Raw genomic sequence first — 24,782 nt, 5'->3', positions numbered from 1 at the left:
AGAGACAAAAACATACCAAAACAAGCTATCAGAAATGAAGTATTATTTACTCTTTGTACAAGCGGTGATCATTTCACTAAGCAAATACAAAGTCATTTATATACACTGAGAAATACTTTTTTCTATAAAGGCAATAGGCTTTGTGGTGAACTGGGCTGTAAACTGGTGGAGATAGAGTCGTTTATCTCTGAGGGTGCCCCTGCTTTCACAGGCTCGAAGCGGATGCCAGAAGTCCCCTCATGCTGCTGCATTCTTCTCCAAGGGAAGCAGAGAATGCGTTTGTAGGTGGCCCTCATGTCCTCGTCCCGGAACGAGTAGATGATGGGGTTCACCAGAGAGTTACACTCGGCCAGAACCAGGCAGTACTTTTCATATTTAAGAACCTGACATTCACTGCAGCTGAGACCGTCCAGCAACAGAATCACCAGACCTGGCGTCCAACAGATCACAAAGGCACCTGTAGAGGAAAAAGAAAAAGACAGAGAGAGATGAGTGCAGGTCCATGCACTTTGGTTTTTCAAACCACCACAGCATGTAAAGAGTGGAACTACATTGTGATAACGAAATTATACAAGACGTGAGGTGAGATTTACACAACACGCATACAAAACTGGCCAAAATATCAGTAGCATTTTCACCTGTTGCTATTTAATATTCAAAAAAATAAAAAAAAATTATTAATTTGATCAAAAGTGACAGTAAAGACTTGCAAAATATTTCTATTTCAAATATATTATTCTTCTGAGCTTTCTCTTCATCAAAGAATCCTGAAAAAAAAATTGATCTTGGCTCCCACCAGATTTTTCTGTTTTCGACATTGATAATAAGAAATATTTCTTGAGCAGCAAATCAGCATATTAGAATGATTTCTGAAGATCATGTGACACTGAATACTGGAGTAATTCAGCTTTGCATTAGAGGAATAGATTACATTTTAAAATATACTATAATAAAGAATAGTTACTTTAAATTGTAATATTTTACAATATTACAGTTTTTACTGTATTTTTGATCAAATAAATGCAGTCTTGGTGACTTTAAAACATTGAGAATTTGACCAACCCCAAGTGGTAGTATATGTAGAAATTAATAACCACGATTAACACATTCTGTAAAAGTCGACTGTTAGTTTAAGATACCTAATGCATTAAGTAAAATTAACTAATTAATTACTGTAAAGTTTTACCCAAGTAATTCAATATTTTCCTTACGTTTAAATACATGATTGCACACCTCTTTAAGAAATAGATTTAAAAAATATTTTATATATACAAATAATAATTTTGATTACAGTGAAGATAATATAATCGCCACATGATGTTTTACAACCTCGACTGAACTTTTCCTCATCATAAAAAGATCAAATTATCCGATAATATTATGATTGAGTTTGTGTTGTTTCTTTCAATGCAGGTCAACTGTGTCACGTGGGCTCTCATTTCAAAGCTACTCGACGTAATACATTGATACAATAGCACTATGTTGGGCTCAGTCGATGCATCTCGAATGTTCTGAATCCTAGAATCTTAGAGCAACTAAAATAACGGATTCCAGCTCTAGTTACAAAGAAAGCAGGTGCGAGACAAGCAAATTCGAACCAAACCGGTTCTTTAAACTTGTTTTGGGGCTGACAGACTTGTTTTTTTTGTTTATTTTTTGTACTTGACACAATTGGAGACCATTTTTCATTTTCAAGCAGGTTTCTGAAACAGAAAATCGAACTTTCACTCAGTCAACACACACACGGCAAGTAATCTCACAAGTGTCTGAAGTCTACATCTTACCCAGAATCATGGACATGGTCTTCATGAGGCTGATGACGGTCTGATTGTTGGAGGGCTGGTCTGTGTGCGGGGACATTGCTTGGCTCCGCCGGCGAACGTAGATGAAGATGTGAGTGTAAACGGCCACCATGATGAAGAAGGCCATGAGGTTGAGGATGGCCCAGGACACTAGGAAGCTTCGGGAATACAGCGGCGCAACCGTGCAGCAAGTGGACAGGTCACAAATACAGTTCCAGCCCATGGTGGGCACCAAACCCATGAAGACGGCCACCAACCAGATGGTGACTATCAGCATCACCACGCGCCTCATGGTCATGGTGCTGTGGAGCTGCATGGTGAAGATGGTCTGATGGCGCTCCAATGCCACCGCCAGCAGGTTGACCACAGACGCGGTCAGGCTCATGTTGATCAAAGCCCCGCGAACAAACCACTTTTCCATGGTCAAACTGATGGTCCACGGCCCCGTGTGAAACACCAGGTAGAGATATGATATTCCAGCAAAGAGGTCAGCGGCCGCCATGTTCCCAAGCAAATAATAAATGGGGAAGTGGAACTTTCGGTTTATGATTATGGCCACTATGACCAACATATTGGCCAGAATAATAAAGACACAAATCGGGACCCCGAGGCCTACCACAATAAAGTCACGAGTGTGCCAGTCCTTGCTGATGGGCTTACCAGTCTTTTCGTAGAAGAAAGCCACTGATCTATTAGAAACCTCACAGGTAGAATTAAATAACATTATTAGAGAAGTAGCTGATGTTAATCAGTTGCAGCAGTTAGTTGTTGCCAGTTTTTCCCCACGCTGTAATCCTGATGATGAGATCAGCTGCCATTTGAAATAAAGCTTTTACAGATCACAAAACGTGCCTGTGTTGCTGCTTACAGGCGTGTCTTTTATGGTTTTCCAACCCTAAAACACAGGAAGACGTGAGGACAACAACATTATCTGTCCTTATAAGTCCAGAAAGTGAATAGGTTAATCTTTAACAAGAAAGCTGAGGATGTGATACTTACTAGTCTTCATTAGACACGCGCTAGATTTGATTTCGACGCAAATTAAGAGTTGAACGTAAACGAAGTAATTATGTTTAGCCCCCCATTAAAATCCTTACTGCATAGTTTATAACTTAATCACACGTGGTTTCGGAGTAAACGTGAGGAACAGAACAAGAAATGAAATTTGTTACTGTTACTTCTTATGTTCAGTGAGAACTGGACGCAACAAATTCTATTCAGAAATACACACTGACTTTATTCGACCATGTAAGAGGTAACGTAACTTACACTGTACAGTTTGGCTCGGCTGTCAGCACAAAAACAACACTACTTTGTTCTAAAACGACACTAGAAAAAAAAACACTTACCGTTGCCAGAGCTTCAGAGCAAACAAAGAAAACACACATAACAGCTGCTCCGACAGAGCTGGCCAACGCGGGTCGATGTTTTGGCACTCGGGCGCTCGCCGGAAACGCTCATCTGCCAGAGTTCGTGGAGAAATCTTCAAGAGATCCGAGATCCGCCGAGATCCCCTTGTGCGCCTCCCTGAAACCTGATTCGATGAAATCACGGCCTGGGGGTCCAATGAACGCGAGACTGTTGTTCAAACCGATCGGCGACTGTCAGAAAGTAAATATTTCGATTGATTTCCCAGAATCTGCTACAGAGTGTACTATGTATGGCAAGCCGTTTTCCTATTGATTCCTCAATCCATGTGACAACCGCTAGATTTCATGTCAGTTTCAATAGACTGTACTTAATTATTCGAAACTATAGGTATGTTAGTACCTATCAGGTTTTTATTATTAAATGAGTATACAATTATACTTATTTATTAGACACTTAAATGATACTATTAACTTTTAAAGTGAATTATGTGGACATTCTGTCAGTAAAGACAGATAAAAAGTGTTACTAGTAACAACTAGGAGGAAAGATGGTGGTAGATTTCCATCCAACTTATGTGAAAAATTGGAATATTGCAAAAAACATTTGTGAATAAAGCACCGTTTCCATCCAGTTAGTTGAAGAGAACACAATCATCACTTCCTGATAACTTGGCACTAAATATCATGAAGCAACATTATATTTGCTGCAGTAGGAGAAGGCACCGTATATAATAATATTTGTATACAATAAATTACGAGCTTCATTGCGCACAGATGAAATAGGTTATGTTGTATTCGGAGAGATTTTGCTCTCGCATCGATGCCCATTAAGAAATTTATTTGGTAAAAGTGTTTCCATTGTAGTTTATGCGCATGTTTCCTTACCAGATAAGACATTTATCCTACTTAGTTGAGCACATAAATTTTTTTATGGGCATCTTGGCATTTCCATCCAGCATTTTTTATGCGATATCCCAAAATGTGCATAAAGATAGATAGAAGCATAGCTAGTGCCTCCTAATGAAGCGTTGGAAGTAAAACATTTATTAAATACCAATATGGAACACATTCAATAATGAAAATGTTACTTGTTACTATATGGATAATGACTGATTTAATAGATAGGCTTATTGTCATCACTATTGGAAAAAAGTATTGTAGTTACGAAATAAATAGCTCGCATTCTGAGGTAACATAATTAGGCAAAGAAATTCATTTTAAAATGTTATGGTGACTACAAATTGTTAAAGGGTTAAAATTTTTCATTTAGATTTATTTGTACGTGGAACACAAAAAAATAAATTTAGCAGATTGTCCTGCTCTGTCACATATAGAGCTGAAACAACGAATCGATTTAATCGATAAAAATCGATTATTAAAATATTTGTCAACTAATTTAGTCATCGATTCGTTGCTAAATAACTTTTATTTGCCGTAAGCGGCTCATTTCGTGCATATTTCAAATCTGCGGTGACCAAAGTGTGGCAGTAATGAGCCACCGGAGGTTTTACTCAGCCAGTATAGCAGGAGAAGTAGCGAATAGCCAATAGCTGGCCTCGTTTTATGTCACGTGCTTCCCGAACAGCGTCTCTGCAGCATTTAGCGGGATGTGGGAGACTGGGAGTACTTTACTTTGAGCCTTCAAAAAAGAAGAGTAACCTGTAAACTCTGCACTACTGAACTGTTTAAGGGGACGTTCACATATCGCGTCTTTTGCGCGCTCAAGTTCATTATTTCCAACACCGCACCGCATCGAGTTAAAAACATCTCAACTTTTCAGAATGCTGCAAGCGCACCGCGGGTCATGTGACAAGAACTAACCAATCAGCTTCATCCTTTCCCGTAACAACGTTAAAAGCTCAGTCAAGATGAAAGGAACAGCTGATCATAGCTGTATATGGATTTCCATTTTGAAATAAATTTAGTAGCAGAGCTACTGCAAGCGATTTTTTGAGCTGCAAATCCATTTATCCTTTGCTGAAATTTCCGCGTCTTCAAGGAGAGAGCACGTCATGGTTGCTTAGCAAAGGCAGACCCCTCAGGGGCGCTTCTGCACGAGCGCTTTGGAAAGGAGAAAGCGGCGCGCCTAGCGTTTTCCACGCGTTTTTAGGCACGATATGTGAACGGCCCCTAAGACTTTTATTTGTGCAGATTCTCCAGTACAATGTTGTTTGCAAATGTTTAGTCGTAAAAGCTGATAACATTGCTTTTTAACAGTTAACATTTAAAGCTTTACAAACATGTTCTGTGATCAGTTTGTCGTTTACCAGTTCAAAATTCAGTCGTGCAGCCTAATTATGACTGAATGAGAGGGGTAAATGTTTAAAGATATTTGAAATGCACTTTTTTTCTAAGTATTCACTGCTCTTTTTCACACAGCAGGTTTTTTGTGTGTGTCCAATTTTTTTTTTCTGGACAACCTTCTGATGGATTTTACTTTAAATTGTGAGTTCCATTCAGGTTTCATGCCATTAGCACTTTATTCGAAGGATTGTTTACAATTTCACAGCAAAAGCTATAAAGCTGTTTCCCAGTAAATAATAAAATACAATGCACTGCAATTTTATTCTGTTTTATCCTTATTCTTCGTGAAAATATGTTCTGAAAGATTCCTTAATAAGCTTCGTTCGGGATGTTAAACTACTTTAGGAGCTCTAAGGACTGCCATGGTGAAAACATTATTTTAAATCTCCTTGTGAAATTTGCTAGAGTATGGGTCAGTGTTCTGATTGCAGAAGAGTTCGACAAAGGATTACTAACACAATAAAACAACTCCAGGTATATTTTTGATTAGGATATGACAGTGCAAAATGGTTAAAATCTCTTAAAAATCTATGCTGAAGGATAAAGACCATTTATTAATAATTTACTTGGGGAAAAAATGGGAAAAACTAAAATATAAGTACATAAACCGATTAATCGATTAATCATAAAAATAATCGACAGATTAATCGATTATCAAAATAATCGTTAGTTGAAGCCCTAGTCACATACAAACAAATTGGATGGCCATTCAGACTGTCTGGCACCAAAATACTCATATAACCATCAAAGTATCATAAAAGTACCATAAAGTATTGCAAAAGTATAGCAGAAGTGATCCCTATGACTCATGCACTATATTCAGTCAACCAAAACCACATTGTATGTGATAAACAGACTACTCACGTTAATGCAATGACCAACAAACAGGGTCTCGTGAGAATGTTTACTGCTTTTTGTAACAAAAGTTACTATATTTAACTGTGACGTATAACAATCATATGTTCAGTACGTATCCCCCTCAACAATCAGGGATTTTTTTAGGGAGAATTTGTTCATTGTAGTCAATAATGTTGGGATAACTCAACATGTGCACCCAATAATCACAGGAACACTGAGCCAAGAATGGAATAAACACATCAGACATTTTTATGTGGTCTTACAGTATTTAGTCACACTAAATTTAAACAGAGTGTAATACATAACAGGCTAAATTTTTTGGTAATGATGTTGGATGTTTAGTTAAACAACTCACAGGAAAGAATTTAGTCAAAATGTCTTGAACTGAAGATCTCATAAAAACCATTCATATCTGCTTTGTCTTTACTTCATTTAAGACAAACCCGACAAAATGCAAGCAGTTATTTTGTAAGTGAAAACCAGAAACCTTGCTAGAGCTAATAACTCAAAATAATTCTTTCTTTGCGTCAAAGGCAATCAGTGATTGTGTTTTATGATGTTTTTATCCAGAACAAAGTCCCATATGAGCTTGTTGACTCTCTCGGGTTGATCTTGTTGTACCCAGTGGCTGCATTCGGGAATAGTGTGAATGACAACTGGACCCCTAACATAAGGTCGCGTTCCACCGGACATGCCCTCAACCAGAATAGTGTCCTCCTCACCCCAAATTAACATGCAGGGCACACCGACATCCTGATGCTTGTACAGAGTGTTACTGTAGAAAGAGAAGTGAATAATAATCACGAGGAAGTGTACCACCAATGACACATGAATGAAAGTGTAATTAATGTAAAACCTGAGAAGAGAACGAAAGTAGTTCAGAGGGCCTGTGAGTCCTCCGGGCTGGGACAGCCGGTATAGGTACCCATCCAGCTGGGTCTCAGTCAGTCGTCTGGATTTGTTCCTGATGCCCAAATTCTTGCCACAAAATAGACTTCGAACCAACTATATGCACATGACAAATACAAGTTGCAGAGAATCAACTGTCATCACTTCTGAAATGTCACCATTAAACTAATTCAAAGGACAGGAAGTTACCTAGAGTTATTTTTTAGTGTTTTCTGTTACAGTAATAGCAATGAAATTACCATAAACCGTTAAACACAGTCTCAAACATTGGGAGGCTTTAAAAGGGTTGAAAGTTTTTACGCTACCTTAAAATCCTCAAGAGACAAAACAATTTCGGGCAGCATTGGTAACTGGAAGAAACATGCATGTCCTGAGCGCAACAGCTGAGAGGGTCTTCTCAGAACGGCGTCTGGGTTTTACAGAAATGAGAATCAATAGTCTGCCCCCACGTACGTTTCGGTTCAGAATCAGAGTTGTGTTGAAAACAGAAATTTAATTATGCCCTTTCTGGAAACTGTCAGTATACACTCACCCAACCACGAGGCAGGGTGAGGGGCGTTCATCACAATGAGACGTTGCACCATGTCTGGCCTTTCCAGTGCAAAATGCCATGCAAGCATCCCACCCCAGTCATGTCCCACCAATATACAACTTGTGTGACCTGTAATTAAACACATCATACCAGTGGTTAATTGACTAAGGCAAAACTGGTTCACATTCAGCTGTGAACCAGTAATTGCTAAAGCACAATTAATAAAATATAGATTAGTCATAGCCTATAACCTAAAATATGACCCCAGATCTGCCCAACCTTAATGTATGGTCAGGGGCTGCTACTATTCATTTGTGATATAGTCAGTCAGTAAGTACCCAGTTCATCGATGGTGTCTCTGATGTCATATAAGAGTTTGTCCAGTGAGTATTCCTCCAGCGGGACAGGTGCGTCAGAATCTCCACAGCCACGCAGATCTAGCGCCACCGTGTGGTAATGACTACTGAATTCCTGTAATTGGTAACGCCAGGAGTACCTGCAGGCCATATGTGCATTTAGTAATATAAAATGATAATATATTCTATATGAATATAAAACACACCCACATTGCAAAAACAATTTGATATAATAAAATAATAATTAGTAACGTTATATCTGAAATGTCTGTGTGCTTTCACTTAAAAGAAAACAATATGCAGAAACACTTTACAGAACTTACTGCATCGGGTCTACAATATAAAATAAGCAGAAATAACAAATGAAGAAGGAAATAACCAGTTTTCTGGGAAACCATGAAGAAACAGCATTAGAGGCCTTCTGTGGTCTCCTTTGGTTACATAATGAAACCTCAACCCTGAACTCTAAAGGGTAAAAAAAGGAAAAGAACAAGAAACAAAGTAAAAGATGTCACAAAACAATGTCAAATTATTGGAGGTAGACTACTGACTGACTAAGCAAATAACAAAGTATATATAACTTTAGCAAGTAAATAAATAGGAAACTGTGAATACATCGACACGCTTTTAAATTACTATTCCAACAATCTTATGAAATCTTATAGCAGTCTTCTCAAATTTCAGAAAGATTGGAAATATATACATTTAATTGAACACTAACTAATGAACGTGCTAAGAGTGATTTCAGTAAAGACAAAGGAACGCGGAATAGACTGAGGAACGCCGTGTTCTGTGCTGGTTTTACACGTCATGGTTCTGTCTAAACACAGGTGGCGCAAGAGCACAAGATATGGACGATTATGATTTAGCCCTTCATTCACCTTTCTCACTGAAGAACGAACACAGATCACGCAGGGAGAATTTTTATTTAACAAATAGTAAGTAAGTAACAGATTGAATTAAAGTGGCATTTTTTAGGTCGAAAGACTGAAATAGTATTTTTCTTGCTCCAGTAATGGTTTTATTTACATCTTCAACAGTATATATTACCTTCTACATATAACTTTGGTATATGTTTTTTTTTAAAGGCATCAGATCAATAATTGATCATATTCTTCGTTATAAATGCTCTCACCCTGCCCTTCAGAAACGCGTGGTCACCAAGTGCAGGGTCTTTTAGGCAGTCTCGGGGTCTCTTTCGAGCGTTCCATTGAAAGGTTCCATATGGATCCCTAAATCCAGTCCAGACAGTTCGAATCAGAACCAAACAAGCGGTGATTCCAGCTGTGCCGTACACGACAATGTAATATACGAATGAGAGAATCCATAAGCTTAGTCGTGTTGTTGGTAATAAAAGCAGGTGCATTAAAGAATTGCTCATGACTGTACTTCTGATGATCAGAGAGATATAAGCTAGAGACACGGGCTCTGTGTAACCAATGTCCCTTGCCTTCAGAGAAGTTCACCTTTCAAAATAAACCCCATGTGACTGTGTGGAAACAACTGTCACTGAGCTATTTTTGTACCACAAATAAATGGTCTGGGAGACTGGCTTAATTACATGCATTTTCCCCTTAATCTTCGGCTATCTTAACTTGAATGCATAAGCCTATATGTATTTCTATATGTCTATATATTTTTATTCCTAATTTTTTTTATTGTTTTAATTAATTTATTTTAGTTACAAAAAATAAAATCTAAATTATATAAATTGTTTCTAAATACTGTGACTGGTTGACCAGATTGCATAAATCATAAATATGTAGCCTACTTCTCAGCAAAATTTGACTTTAAAGTGACAACCATGAACGTAAACCTGCAGTCTTATGAAAAGGTAATGGCTTGAGTCATTTCAGTGGCAGCCCAAATTACAATTTAAGAAATAGAAATAAATCTTTATATTTACAGTTAAAGCTTTCTACACTCCTTTACTTGTTTTAATGTCTTTAAGTGGTATCAAGACTTGCATATAGAGATAGATAGATAATTTAAAGTTAATTCACAAATAGTATACTTTATTTAATAGACGGAAGAGAGATCAGAGAGATCGGTTTAAATGATCTCTCTCACACGTGTGACTGACAGCAGCGCTCGCGGTCCTCACGTCCTGTGCGTCCTCCTTGCGCATGACGTCACCGACGTCTGTTTGTTCTGGATTGTGGGAGAGAAAGAGCCCGCGCGCCCTCACAACAAAATAAAGAAGGTAAACAAACGAGCAGCCTTTACACTCACGCAAAGCGTTTATTTCGTATTAAACGTGCCGACGTGCCGCGTCGTTTCGCGCAACAGTCAAGCGCGCTAATCAGCGCTGAAATGATTGTCTCGGTGAAAGCGGCCTGTGCGTCGCGGAGTGCTAACGCTAGCAGCTAGGAAAGACGAACTCATACATGATAACGGGTCTGTTTGGGTATGATTCCGTTCTCGGCCTGGTTGCATTTGTGTTTTAGCGCCGTGTTTCCCCGTGTGCGTCAAAGAAAGCGGGTAATGAAGAGCTCTGAGCTTGTTTATTAGCATTAGGCTGTTTGCCGTCCAGCGCTAGCACAGGCTCGCGTCCCTGCTCTGCGCAGCTCGACGCTTCTCTGTGCGGGAACGCTGGAGGATTTGACGTAGAATGGAACGAGAATAAGCGTACGCTTCACGCGTTGTCAGATTAATTAAGTCGAGTTCATGTGAACAGTGCTCGACATTGACAGATGTGTATTAGTCGCAGGCCGTGGTTGTTTCACGCTTTGGGGTGAGACTAGTGTGTGTTTTGATTGCGCACACACACATACAGTGTGATACGTAACGTTCACGAAGCCGGACAAATCCGTGTCATACACCGTTAGCATTGATAGCGGGTGATGTTAGGAGCGCATTCTCCCGCTTTTAATGACTATTACAGTGTCTCAACCGCTTTATATTTACTTAACAGATGTTTTGAACGTATATGAACTCATTTAATGGGACTGTAATGGTGTGGCCCTCGGTGTTTTAGCGACTTTGAGCAGAAGGACTCATCCGAGCTGCCCACAGTCGCCATTTTGTGCTGCTCCGCCGTGTAACGGAGACACGCACAGCCTTTAGATTTTATTGAAAGAAATGTGCCAGAGTCAGTAACGTTAGTCGTGTTTGAGTTTTATCTGTCCGTTTTTTGTAACCGTACTGTTCTTTACATTTAAAGTGTATTTTGTTGAAAACTGCGTCAGTTTAGAGCTCTTTTCATCAGCGCTTTCGGTTTGAGCTCCGAGTGAAATCTGCGATTTGTGGCAGAAATATCAGACTTGTGTATCTACCTATGGACAGGTTCAGGTGTTCAGTGTATTGACTAGATTCAGGAAACGCTGTCAGTTATTCACCTGAACTTGCATGCGAAGCAGGTCTTTGTATGTTTAATGTTAGTTATCTGACAGCACAGCTCTGTGATTGACCGCTGTTGAATCACTGACAGGTTTCCCAGCCTTGAGTGATTCGTTGTTTTGTTCAGCCGGGATTTAAGTCGCTTACCAATTTTGCTTGCTTATTAAATATATATTTTTGTTGTCCTTCGAGTTGAATTAGTGTCAGGTACAATCGCATTTAGCTTGTGACTGTGAAATTGTATTACGGCAGGCAAATTGGGTTTGTTTTTAGAGAGCTGAGAGCTTTTCCTGTGTGCTTTGTCAAAGCGTTTCTAGAGGGTTGTTATTAGAGAATTGAAATGTTAGTTACTTTTAAAACTCTACCCAGGTGAGTATACAGTATTTGTTTTCCATCATGCTCTCTGTGTAGGCAGTTTTAAGCAGTTCTGACAGGATTTTGCTATTTTTCTTGAATCAGTTTTGATTGCAAAAAAACATCCCACACTTTTAAGCAGTAATTTCTGTAATTTTGTGGAGAATGTACTTAAAAATTGATGCAATATTTACCATATTATGTGTGACGTACTAGTGTTGGGCGATATGGTCATTTTTCAAATCGTCATATCGTCAGCCCGTTAGATCGACAATACACAATATTATCGAGCATGGGTGGAGCAAGAGAGAGACTCTTTGTTCTAAAGTAAAAAAAATAAAAAGTAAAAAAATTACTTTCAAACATACTGACTGATTTAACTAACGTTAAATATAAAAATACTGTATTTAAAACAGCTAGTTCATACATAGTCGGATGCAACTGTCATATCGCACGTCCGCTTCTGCGCTGGGAAGTTATCAGTCTAAATGTTCTGCAAAATCAGTCAACGGTGAAAATCAATAGCAGATTTCATTTAAAGTCCAACAGTTAAACACTAAGGCCATCCTTAAAAATATTTTGGTTTGCAGTAACAGTAATTCTTTTAAAAAAGAGGGTCGGTAGGTCGGTCTATATTTTTTTTTTTCAAGTTTCAATGTAAAAAAAAAAGTACATTTTTGTGATTGTGATGATGTCGGTATGAATTTAAACAAATTAGCATATCGTGACGTCACTGACTGGGTCTTCAACCCGTGCCTTCAGGCGCATCATTGCAAACCTCATTTTGATGCAGGCTAGACCACAAACAAATTTAAATCTTTGTCAAAAACATGTTTATTGCATGAATTTCAGGTGAGAAAAAAATGAGGTACTGTTTTACTTGCATCCACCGCTACATATCAATGCAACCTACAAATGAGAGAATGTTTACTTTGCTTTCTTGGGTTGTCACTTTTGTGAAAAAAATCCTGTTTAATTTGAGTGACGAGTGTTCATTGAATCGATTGTAAAATCGATTTTGCATGTCTAAAGTTTTATACGGCAAATAACACCAAATATAGGTAAATCCACGGACAACAGGCAGGAGGAATGTAAAGATTCAATATATTGGTAAAGACCAATATTTCTGATGATTTATTGGCGTGAAGTTACGTGCACAATGACAAACAGGAGTGCAACATTTTCGAAAAACAATAAGCAGAGTGGACTGCCATAATGCAAAACATTTATACTGCAGGCTTCAACATGGCTGTGTTTACGATTAAATTTCAACAACAACAAAACAAAAAAAATCGCATAGGCGATTTTCTTAGGCTATCAAAAAAAATCTTTTTTTCGAATATTCGTCGAATTTAAAATAAAAATCCACATTCGAATGCGCATTCGAATTTTAGGTGTGCATTAAGGAAGCTGCCTTATTGAGCCCCAGTACGTGTTCCATGCCATCTCGCCGCGCGCACAGCTGTGTCTACACAACTTTCAAAGGCAGACGAGCTCGACACGCAGGATCTGCTTTCTCATCTTTCACCTCGTGTACGCGCACGAGATGCGATGACGATGTATGTGCCATTGCATTATAAGGTTATGTTAGCCTATCCAGTTGAAGCCACTTAAAAAAAAAAAAATCAATGTGGAGAAGATCTTGTTTACATCAAAACTGAAACCGAGCCGTTCACACAGAACGCATATTTCGCGCATTTTCTAGAGGGACACCGTTGGACTCGCGTCTCGCACAAGAGAGCCCCATGTTTAGAAAGACATGTAAAATGAATGTATTAATTTAATTTTCTAAAAATATCTCGAGACTTTATGTTGGGTTTTTATTCCCCATCCCACTGCATCTCATGTTTTTAAATGAAAAAATGTATCCTGTGTGACTGGTTTTCCGCCCTTTTTATTTATTTAACAATGCATGCATACATGATGCTGTTTTGTTTATAGTTCTTTAAGCAACCTAATTATTAATAATTGGTTCATAAACATTATTTTAAATATTATGTTTTTTCACAATCATGTATTCTAATGCTTTGAATAAACATGCAGTAATATTTTGCTCGATGCGCTATCTTGAGCCTCAGAAGAGAAGCAAAAAGCTTTTCTTCACCCTAACTGAAATTATGCATTTAAAATTCGAATGCAATTCGAATTTTTATCATATTTAAGTAAAAAATTTTGAATTTAGTTTTTTAAGCTATTTTGACAGCCCTAGGCGATTCAAGCCCGAAACTGTATGAGACTGAATACCGGCTGAATTCACATTTCTGTTGTAAAAAGAGAAACATTGTGCAGAAGTATTATTTGCTGTTATGCGTGTTTGTCCGAAGCTGCAGTTGCTGTGTGACGCCTGTTCAAAAAAAAAAACCTGGACGCGCTCCGAGAGAAGGTCGTTAAAATAATTTTCTTATTTTCGTTTTTGAAACTTGTGTTGGTTGATTCGTGCTTGATTCGTGCAATAGATTTTTTTTTGAACATCAAGTGACAGTCGACACGGTCACGGTTTTAGACTAGAGAGGAGAAGGGATGGGAAAAGATCTGGGCACAGTTTTTCCAGAACTTTGTGCCAAGTTTAAGCGGTGTCGAGCTGTTCTAATGATTTTTTTTTTAGATGTATTATGGTGCCCGAACCCGTATGACTTTGAACAGTGACCGCGAACATTTAGTTTACTGCAGCCGCAGCCATTATTACCAAGCGCGAACCGTTGACTCTGACAGTGAATGAGAGAAAGAGACGAAGCGAACGCACAGGCCACAGTGTGACATCCGTGTAAACACAGATGACGTCAAGGGTTTTTTTTTAATTAAAGAAGATAGCCTTCATTTGTATGTAGGCCAAGGCAATTTATATATTTACAATACTTAAATATAATTAATAGTATTTTATTGCGTTTGTATTAGTTGTTTAAAGAGTAAAAAAATAATTGGTCGGTCTTAACGCAAATTTACAATCGGCAAGTCGGTGCTAAATTGACAGGGTCGGTCGGGTTAAGGCAAACAAGAATATTTTTAAGGATGGCCTAATATTGAGCATAAACGAACATTTAAATATAAAGTATTTAAAACAGGTAAGTTGATATATTTGTAGTAAAGTTGAATTGAACTGATGCATTAGTCATACAGCGCTCCGGACCGCGCGCCTCATGACGAGCTCGACGCACCGCAACAGAAACAAGAATGAGATGCATTCTAACATAACTGTGGCATTAAACTCAGTTAGTGAGGGCTCGTTTAATATATTGCACATACAGTATATAGGCCGTTTAGATTACTTGTTAAAGTGCAATGAAATACCTTATATCTGCAGACGATGTACGTCTGTTTGTGAATGGAGATTTTGTAACGGCCAAAACTATGTATTTTGCATGCATCATATTATAGTGCGGTGTGCATGAAAATAATAACAAGGCGGCAGATTGAACTTATTATCCATAGTGGTTCTCACGTTGTCCTTCTACGTCATCACCACATAGTGTGTTTTATAAGTTAAGTGATCAGTCTTTAAGAAAAGGACTACGTGAGAACCATGCTCTATGGATGATAAATTCGCTCTGCTGCCTTGTTAATATTTTGTCTTTACTTTATTTGTGACACCAAGAAAGAGTTAATCTCATGTATGAGAAGAGCGCGTTGCCGTATACCAGCCATTAAATGTGTGGGACACCAACTCGTCGTTTTCTATCTCTTTCATTTCATGGATTTAACGAATTATCCGAGTCAAAGCGTTACAACTTCGACTACATGCTCTAATCCTCCTGCGCGTGCGAGGTGTGTGTGTGAAATGCGGGCAGTGAAATTAAGTGAAATAGCTGGGCAGTTTAAAAGCCGAATTATAATAAGCAGCCTAATAAAAATAAAAATAATAGTTATTATTATTATAATCTAATACATTAATAGGAAAATGAGCCTAATATCGTCTTGATTATCGACAGAATTCTGCTTATGTCGATATCTCTGACGATCGTCGATACAATCGTCTATCGGCACAACCCTATGACGTACATTAGGTGTAGGGATGCACGATCATGATTTTTCATGGCCGATTCCGATACCGATTTTTTTTTTTAAAGCATACTGGCTGATTCTGATACCGATTTCCGTTTTTTTTTTGTTTTTATTTTTATCTTTAAGCAACAAACAAGAAAGAAAAAAAGTGTGCATTAACAAGATGTTTATTTGGTATTTAATAGGCCAAACTGGCTTTTGACTATTGAAAACAATAACCATAACCATCTGAAATTAACAGCAGTAACTGCACAGTAAGTAGACTACATTCAATACGAACACAGATGGTAAAAACATCAGCATTTAGCTTTTTTTTTAAATGGGTTGAAACTACATAGAACTGGCCTCAAATGAAAAGATTAACTGTGACCATGTGAAATTAAAGGCAACAACTCAACATAAACAACACAATCAGCACACATTCAATAAGATGTTTCTTAATAGGGGTGCACCGAAATTTCGGCCGCCGAAAATTTTCGGCCGAAATGGCATTATCGGTTTCGGGCCGAAATAAAAAAAACAGCCGAAAACGTAAACCGAAAATGAATGTCACCCGCCCCTCCCATCCGTGCGCAAGCGCTTAGGTTTCACTCACGGTCGAGCTGTTATCACGCTTCTGCCTATCAAAGATTAAGCATGTCAAAGGGCTGTCACAATCAAAAAAAGCTTGTCACAAAAGCTGCACAATCGATCAAACCAACCAACACAAGTTTCGAAAACGAAAACAGGGAATCGATTTTAACGGCCTTCTCTCGGAGCGCGTCCAGCTCGCCACTATACGCTCGCAGCGAACGCGCGTCACACAGCAACTGCAGGTTCTGACACACACACACACACACCGAGCCTATTAGTGCATAATATCAATGTAGCCTTCAGTAATGTTTTTCATTGATGTTATGGCAGTCCACATTGCTGACTTGTGCGCGTCTCAAGCGCCCTCTTTAAGTTCGCCCTAATGCCTGTTTAGTTGTCGGTGGATTTGCCTATATTTGGCGTTGAAAAACGGATCAACGCCAAATATAGGCAATTTACTAACGGTTCAATGAACACTTTGCCTATGTCTCAAAAATCGAACAGGATTTTTTTTTCACAAAGGTGACAGCCCTATACGAGAGGAGACCAAAGTTGCAATATGTAACATTTGTTCTGCAAAAATCTCCAAAATTGTTGATTTTTTTGCACAATTTTTAAAAAACTATTTTATTTGATGGAACATAAAACTTAAAGAATAATTATTATTTATATTTATTGTAAAAAATATTTTGTTTTGTTATGTAACTGTTAATAAAAGTTTGATTATTATATTGTGATTTTTCAATTCAGATCCATTAAATCCAAGCAATATATATATATATATATACGTTTTTAAAAGAAGCCATTTTCGGCTTCAGTTTCTGTTTTCGGCCAAGTGCATCCTAAATTTTCGGTTTCGGCGCAGAATTTTCATTTCGGTGCATCACTATTTCTTAATCAGCATTCAGTATTTGTTTTTGTTTTTAATTTGGTTTTAAATTTAAAAAAAGGTCTTTACCAGTGAGACTAAATAAAAGTATGCTATATAAATACATTATTCCAAAATGTTAAAATCAAATAATGTTGGTGCGAATAAAACAAAGATGCAAAGTGTTTTATTCATCCAATTAAAAAAAAAAAATAGGGTAATGATTCCCATCTATATTTTTTACTTGAGCCAAAGAAAAATAAATAACTTATTGTCTCAAGTAAACAAATATGTATGTGAATCATTACCCTAAAAAAATTTTATTGGATGAATCAGTTTTTTTCAGTGTGCTACAGCAGGTGATTTTTAAATCAAATTAAGTCTATGTAATTTTAAGGTAAAATACAAATAATCATCCTAATGCAGAACTGACGTTTATGTCTGGCTTTTCAAACGTGTATGCAAGTTCTAATTTACAAAAAAAAAAAAAAAAAGTTCAGTTTTGTCACAGTTTAGTCCATTTCGTTTCTCTTCCAACACTTGAGAAGTTCAGCTGAACATCTCTTCACGGTCCACCCGTGTGCAGGACTCGGACTGGGACAGTATACGCTCGCGCAGCTTTAGTGCACGCAGGAAAGGGACTCTTATTTGTGCGCCAGTACACCAGCTGCTTATCGCTTCCTGCTATCTGTGCTTCAGACATGAAACTCTGCATTTCCAGTGCTGAACGGCTGCCCGTGTCCTGCGCACAGATTTCGAAATATTTCCACATAAATGACATAGCGAACAATTACCATGTACACGTGGGCGCACTTCAGGAAAAATCTGCAGAAAAAAACCCCAAAAACCGGCCGATTGCCGATCGCGTATTTTAAGCAAAAACCGGCTGGTTCCGATTTATGGCCGGTCAACCGGTGCATCCCTAATTAGGTGTATATTATAGTAAAAATGCTGAAAGCTTTATTTTTTTTTTTAAATTCTTTAAAATTCTTAAACTTTTACAAATAATTTTATTAGTGATTTTTGTTCTTTTGCTTTTATTAAAAATGAAAACATGTAACCAATTTATTAACAATAGGATAAAATAGGGCTGGGAGATATGCAAAAAAAATATTCTCACATTTTCTTCATATTGTACTACATAATTTATCATGATATTCATGTACCATTAATGGAAGGGAAATATTTGTTTGTTAGCATTTGAGATATGTAAACATAACTCCAAGAATTTACCTTTTAATTTATGGCCCCATGGAATGTTTTATTTTTACCTAAATTCTTAATTTTATTTACTTATTTATTCATTTGATTCTGTTTTATGATTAATACTAATTTGCCATCAAACATGTCTAATCAAATTAATACAGATTTTAACAATTTAGTGTATCTTGAAATTTTATCAAATGTAAATATAGGCCTAACAGTTTACAATAACACAATGCATTTTACGATGATTGCAGCCCTAGGAAAAAGATACACGTTAAATGGTGCTTTTTTTTGTGTGTGTGTGTATTCAGATCTAGAATACTTAAGTAATCAAATGTAAAATATAACACTTTGTAGTCCTCCTCACTGTGTGAATTAAAATGACTGATTCTTCTTAATCTGCTATCGATATCATCATAAAATCATGATGTGAGCTTATGCGATTTCTAAATTGCTTTACAGCACGATTTTCTGCGGCCCCGCAGCCAGGTTCACACACTTCGTCTGTGGTGCAGATTTTTTCCGCATCCATGTTAACGTATCAGAGCGTTCACATTGCACGTGGTGAAACGTGAAAAATGTTGACAGAAAATGTTAGAAATAGAAAGGTGCTAGAAGAATTAATATCTAGCACATGAGCATAGAGAGATGTGAGTGCACAGGACACAGTTTGAGTGAGCGGAGAAATTCGTGCTTGCGCATTTTTGCGCAATCATTGAAAATTAAATCACAATAATTATTGTTTTTGTTTTATCACCCTGCCCTATTTCATATGAAGTTGTACTTATATTTTTTTGTAAAGTTATCCAAATGATTCATTAGCTGATCAAAAAATTAACATTAATTATTAATTGTAATAAAAATAATAGTTAGATTAGTCGACAGAAACAATAATCGTTAGTTGCAGCTCTAAAATGTATAGTTTTATGTTTTGCAATTGTTTAATGCTAATCTAATTCACAGTGGATAATGGGATTGTAGTTCTTTACCTCACTGAAGCCGATAAAGTATAAAATTTTGTACCTTTGTCTTTTTGTCCGATTTTCAACTAGTTTTTTTTTTTCCAAATAAATCCCTGAGAAAAACTATTTTAAACAAACACTTCAGGACCAGAAATGCTGAAAAGTGGGCAGGCACTCATGCACTCTATGAACTATCTTGTTTTACTTTGGTGTTACTAACACACAGGTACTGTAACCTCTGTACCTTTCATACTCTGTGTACACAAGTCCTCATGCAGAATAAAGTGCACAGAGATAGCAGGGCGGAGGTCAGGCCAGATGCTGGAAGTTCCACACAAACAGCGTTGGATATGTGTGCTAATGTACGTATGACTCGAGGTCAATGTCTTCAGACCGCTTGTTTGTCGTTTGGTCGTAACTTCGCAGGGATCTTTCAGAGTGTAATTGAGCTGTTGCTGGGTGGAATGCCTCTCTGTGTGCGTTTCTGGTTTTCCCCTCCTCAGTTTTTGTTGCCATATTAACTCCATCATTGGCCTCGTTTAGGATGTGACCTCTGAATGGGGGAGCAAGAGGGAATGGATGACAGACCATATCTGTTCTTCATTCCAGTACGGGGCTTCAGACTAATTAACATTTGTGTGCAGTGGAAATTTTTTATATAGAAAATTAATGTTATTCCACTCGCATTAAATGTTCCATTATTCTAATAGTATTAGGCCTATATGTAACTGACTGATAACTGAAGTGATCATAAAAGGAACACTGTGTTTGTTGCAAATTCAAGAAAAGTTTGTTTTTCAAAGCACTTTGTGATGCATCTTACTTCAACTCTGACAAAAACAATTGGCCAGAATTATTGCACATCTGGCAGTCTTTATATTGTTTTATTGACAGATTGTACAGGTTTGAGTAGCAACAGGCTTCTTTACACAGCCTGCGCATGTGCAATTGGTGCTTTTGACCGTACATTTATGCGGCACGCCGTCACAAAAATGGGAAGCACGCAGATGTCCATGCAGGGTCTCTGTGCACACTCTCTGCTGACGATTTTTACGTCATGCATACCATAGCGGACTCACGCATGCAGAAAGTATAACACAGACTTAACAGTATATTTGTTCACAGCAGTTTAATATTCCTGAGGCTTTCTGTGTTATGAATTGCCGCGTTTCCACTGCATGAACTTTACCCAGGAACTAGGGACTTTGGCCCAGTACTCGGTGCGTTTCCACCGCAGGAACCAGGAACTAAATAAAGTTCCGGGTAAAAAAAAATGCCCCTCAGAAAGTCCCTGTTTGCGAGGTAGTACTTTTTCAAAGTTCCGGAACTTTCGGGGGCGGGACTTGGGTGCTAAACATCCTGATTGGTTGAGTTCACACAGCATTGGTTGGTTTCAACCACCATCTATTCAGATCATTTTCAAAATATTACTGTTATTGTGTCATGAAATGTAATTTTTAAAGTATTTCAGGTGAGAATGTAGTGGTTTAAAACTCAAATCTGTGGTTTATTTATAAAGAAAGCGCCTATTTAAAAATGTGTTTCGCCGATCTCAGAGACGGTCAGCTCCAAGCGATCAGCGGGAGCTCAGTGATCATCTATCCGCCGAGAAGCAGTCTCACCTCGGCTAGACCTTCTGATGTCTGCCGCTGGCTCTGTCTCTTTAGTGGTTAAACATAAAATATAATTCGTTTTGGTTCAATCTAACAGGAAATTTTTTGGGTCTGTATTCAATTTATCTACATGTTAAAATGAAAATAAAAAGGCAAGGTAATGTCTGTATATATATATACATATATCCCTGAACTAAGGCTACGTTCACACTGCAGGCTGAAATGACCCAATTCAGAATTTTTTTGCCCCTATGCGACCTGTATCTGATCTTTTCATGACAGTCTGAACGACACAGATCCGATCTTTTCAAATGCGACCCAGGCCACTTGGGTATGTGGTCCTGAATCCGATATGTATCCGATCTTTTGAAATGCGACCTCCGTCTGAACGGCCAGGCCACATGTATCCGACCATGACAAACGTCATAATTCTGCGTTGAAGTAGGCGGGAACGAGAAGATGAACTGATGAATTCTGTATTAGTGAAGCCACTCACATCAGTATCCCACCACTCCTGGCTGCGACTCCGCACCCACACGTTTCTCTGTACCGACGTTGCTAATACTGCTCCACAAAACGCCATGGCCAAAAACCTTGCTCTCCTCCTCCTTTTTAATTTTCTTCTTAAAACGAGAAGATTGTAATTGTGCTGGCTCCGTTGGGAAAATAACTTTAATACTGCAAAAAAGAGCTCCGCTGTTGACTACACTGTTGTTGACATCCATGTTTAACGCTAGCTACTTCCGCAAACAACGAGTGACGTTGTTGAGCGTTGAGTACTCTTCTGCGCATGCGGGTCACTTCTGGGTCATTTCACGTTCACACAGGAGATCACAAAAGGTCGCATTTAATTGGAAATGTGAACGGCCTTGCAAAAAAAATCAAATTTTTTCAAAAAATCGCAATTGAGCAATAAGCCTTGCAGTGTGAACGTAGCCTAAGTACATTTCTGCAGCTGTTATTATGTTTAAATGAAAACGAAAGGAGGCAGTGGTATTTGATATCCTATTTCGTTTTATTATAAATATACAGTGAGGAAAATTGCAGTAGACAAAGAGAGCTGACGGAAGTTTTGAAGTACGCTGCTGTTTGCAGATTTACCGGATTTTCGTCGTCGCACAAAAGCACAATGTCGAATGCACAAAGTCTGAACTACAGTGGATGCACATCCAAAATCAGCGCACTTTGTATTGAGAAACACACGCAGAGCAGACCTATGTCACCAGACTATTTGCCTAATCTTCACAGTACTTTAGACCGCGGTGGAAACGCAGAAAGCAACAGGTCTGGGAGGAAAAAAGTTCCTGGTACAAATGTTCCGGGTCATTTTGGTGGAAATGTGGCAAATGTTAATCAAACAACAAAAAGAGAAGAAAAAAAAAATCCCTTTTTTTTTTTACACCGATTTATTAGATTTAATTTATACAGTGAAGAAGACTATGTAGTTTTATTTTACATTTGACTATTCAGTTTCTGTACCTGAATACTATTAGACTTGCCTGAAAAATATAAAGCACTGTTTATTTCATTTGTATCTTTGTTCTATTATATTTATCTATGCTTGTTGTTCATTTATTTTCTATGCATATTTACTCGCCTACAAAATCACCTCAAATCATTGATTATTTTCTTTCAAATAGAGCGATTCATGTCATCTGTTGATTTTTTTTTTCTTTCATATCGCAATATATTATATATTGCAGAAAAACTAAATATCGCAATGTGAGTTTTGTCTAACATCGGGCAGCCATATTAAAAATAAAATGCAAATTACAAACAAGGACAGGGAAGATATGAATGAAGCAAACTTCTGCTATTTTTTCAGGTATTGTAGGTCTGTTTAACAGCAGCATTCATCATAGTCTGAAGCCTTGTATTTATACTGTCTTAGCAAAAGATGCCCTCTGTAATCTAAAATCTTGCAGCACTGCAGTGAAATCAAGACATCAAGCTACTGTCAGTTAAATCATGTATCAGTACTGTGTGAGTGTGTTTTTAAAATGAGTGGAGGTTTCAAACAAGTCACTCACATCTGTCTCTTTCTCTGTCTGTCTCCAGTAGCGTGATCGGCGTAGTCCGTGTTTGAGCTGGTGACTTCTCTCTGGACGGTGTGAAATCAGCTCTTCTGCTGAGTGATCTTGGAGAAGATGTGTGCGCTCAGATAAGAGACTCTTCAGACGAGAGACAAAAATGTGAGTCAATAACCTGACAGCACCTTCCATTCAGACCTGTCATAATTCCTGAGGGTAATAAAAGCGTAATGTCTAAATTATGGCTGCCAAATAGGCTAACAACTTTATGAAAAGTGGTTTGTGTCTGTCAGATCACTTCCCTGTAGTCAGAACATTTTCACTGCAAAAATAATTTTTCTTTGAGTGGCAGTACTTCAAAATGTGTTGATTGTGTTTTTTCCAGGGTTACCACAAGAAAAACTAATATGCTAATAAAGGCTAATTTTTTTATTAATTATTAGCGCGCACACACACACACACACACATATATTTAAACAATGGCATTAAGATGCATTTGATTTACTTTACAAGTCAATGTAATTTTTTTTTGTTTATAAAAAAACCTGTTTTTATTTGTTGTTGTTGTTTGTTGTTTATTCTGCATTTATTCGACTGTCATCACATCAAACCTAAAGATCTTCACAATGTTTTCAGTTTTGTTTCCTAAGTTTTCGATGCCACAACAAAAATGAATATGCTAATGAGACCTCTTTTTTTATTAATAAGTTCAATATATTAAAACATTGGCAGTAATGTAAAGTGAAAAAATGCATAAGTAATGAGAAATAAAGCAAATTATTCATGTAAATACTTTGATATTTTTTATTAGAAAGTTAGATATTAAAACAATTGCTGTAATGTAAAATGCACAAGCAATAATGAAAAAATAAAACTGTATTTATTAAAATAATAATTACTTAAATGTATTTTTGTTTTTGTGTTTATTATAATTACTGGTTGTTGTGCATGCATTTATGTGGCTGTCATCACATCAAGCCTAAAGATCTCATTTGTTTGTGACTGTCACTTAAATGATTGTTTACATATTTGTGACTAAAGCATGTGGCAAAGGCAGACAATGATTATGGCTTTTCTACAGCTGATAGTCTGGATTTCACTGCTAGCTGGTCTTAGTGTTGCACGGTGCACCGATACTTCAATAGTATCAGTGAACAAGAAATATGAGTCTAGTAGCAACGTATCTTCCGTGATGTCCCCGATGCGCGGGTCGGGGTGGGTAAAGAAATGTTACTTTATTTGCGGGCTGGGGCGGGCCAAATAATTTCATAAAAGCGGGACCCGTGGGTTGGAAAAAAACCGACCCGCACACAGTGGCGGCTGGTGAAAATTATGTTAGGTGGGGCTGTCATATTCGGTTATTTTAAATAGCTTGGCCTTGGTAACCATGGGACACCAGGTCTTATAGCATTGTGGCTCCCAGGTTGTGGAATGCTTTTGCTCAAGACGTCTGTCAAGCATTCACCCTTTTCTCCTTCAAAACCTTTTTTTTTTGTCTGAATATTACTCTTTAGCTCAGAATCTTTAAATTTTACCTTATTATTAATGTTTGTTACTTGCTTGAATCTTTAACCTAACTTTTGTAACTGAACTCTGTATATTTATATCTGCCCTTGGTATGTCTATCTTTGATGTTGAGGTTTATTTAGTTCAATTCCTTAACCTAGGCCTATATTGTAAAGCGACTTTGTTGGAAAGGCTATATAA

General features: G+C 37.7%; 3 protein-coding genes across 4 annotated transcripts in view; 1 reads left to right on the top strand and 2 right to left on the bottom strand.

Moving 5' to 3' along the window:
- Nucleotides 1–26: 26 nt before the first annotated feature.
- Nucleotides 27–3,403, bottom strand: lpar2a (lysophosphatidic acid receptor 2a). The gene is made up of 3 exons (XM_059559454.1): nucleotides 3,152–3,403; nucleotides 1,785–2,697; nucleotides 27–457 (listed from the first exon to the last, which is right to left on the bottom strand). Exons 2-3 carry the CDS (start codon nucleotides 2,524–2,526, stop codon nucleotides 123–125), a joined length of 1,077 nt encoding a protein of 358 aa, XP_059415437.1. The 5' UTR covers nucleotides 2,527–2,697; nucleotides 3,152–3,403; the 3' UTR covers nucleotides 27–122.
- A 2,963-nt stretch (nucleotides 3,404–6,366) lies between these two features.
- Nucleotides 6,367–23,223, bottom strand: LOC132151336 (epoxide hydrolase 4). 2 transcript variants are annotated; one of them, XM_059559437.1, is made up of 7 exons: nucleotides 9,267–9,710; nucleotides 8,511–8,596; nucleotides 8,114–8,271; nucleotides 7,776–7,904; nucleotides 7,549–7,652; nucleotides 7,191–7,339; nucleotides 6,367–7,109 (listed from the first exon to the last, which is right to left on the bottom strand). In XM_059559437.1, exons 1-7 carry the CDS (start codon nucleotides 9,510–9,512, stop codon nucleotides 6,872–6,874), a joined length of 1,110 nt encoding a protein of 369 aa, XP_059415420.1. In that variant the 5' UTR covers nucleotides 9,513–9,710; the 3' UTR covers nucleotides 6,367–6,871. The 2 variants fall into 2 exon arrangements, with proteins under 2 accessions (XP_059415420.1, XP_059415427.1); XM_059559444.1 differs by lacking the exons at nucleotides 8,511–8,596; nucleotides 9,267–9,710 and adding an exon at nucleotides 23,076–23,223.
- brd4 (bromodomain containing 4) overlaps nucleotides 23,104–24,782 on the top strand; it is a 54,284-nt gene continuing 52,605 nt past the window's right edge. Inside the window, exon 1 of the mRNA XM_059559427.1 lies at nucleotides 23,104–23,237. The gene's annotated coding sequence lies outside the window, so the exon portion shown is untranslated. The remainder of the gene's footprint in view (nucleotides 23,238–24,782) is intronic.

The sequence above is a fragment of the Carassius carassius genome, chromosome 1 (assembly GCF_963082965.1).
Source record: "Carassius carassius chromosome 1, fCarCar2.1, whole genome shotgun sequence".
NCBI lineage: Eukaryota > Metazoa > Chordata > Actinopteri > Cypriniformes > Cyprinidae > Carassius > Carassius carassius.
Note: the sequence above shows the minus strand (reverse complement) of the source record. Positions and strands in the feature narration are given on the sequence as shown.

What these genes read in the sequence shown, in the direction of transcription:
- LOC132151336 (XM_059559437.1), bottom strand. Translation starts at nt 9,512, where the DNA reads ATGAGCAATTCTTTAATGCACCTGCTTTTATTACCAACAACACGACTA. An exon ending in TCACCCTGCCTCGTGGTTGG is followed by an intron (nt 7,653 to 7,775) that starts GTGAGTGTATAC and finishes TGTAAAACCCAG; the next exon opens with ACGCCGTTCTGAGAAGACCC. An exon ending in TACTTTCGTTCTCTTCTCAG is followed by an intron (nt 7,110 to 7,190) that starts GTTTTACATTAA and finishes CTCTTTCTACAG; the next exon opens with TAACACTCTGTACAAGCATC.
- lpar2a (XM_059559454.1), bottom strand. Translation starts at nt 2,526, where the DNA reads ATGTTATTTAATTCTACCTGTGAGGTTTCTAATAGATCAGTGGCTTTC. An exon ending in GACCATGTCCATGATTCTGG is followed by an intron (nt 458 to 1,784) that starts GTAAGATGTAGA and finishes TTTCCTCTACAG; the next exon opens with GTGCCTTTGTGATCTGTTGG.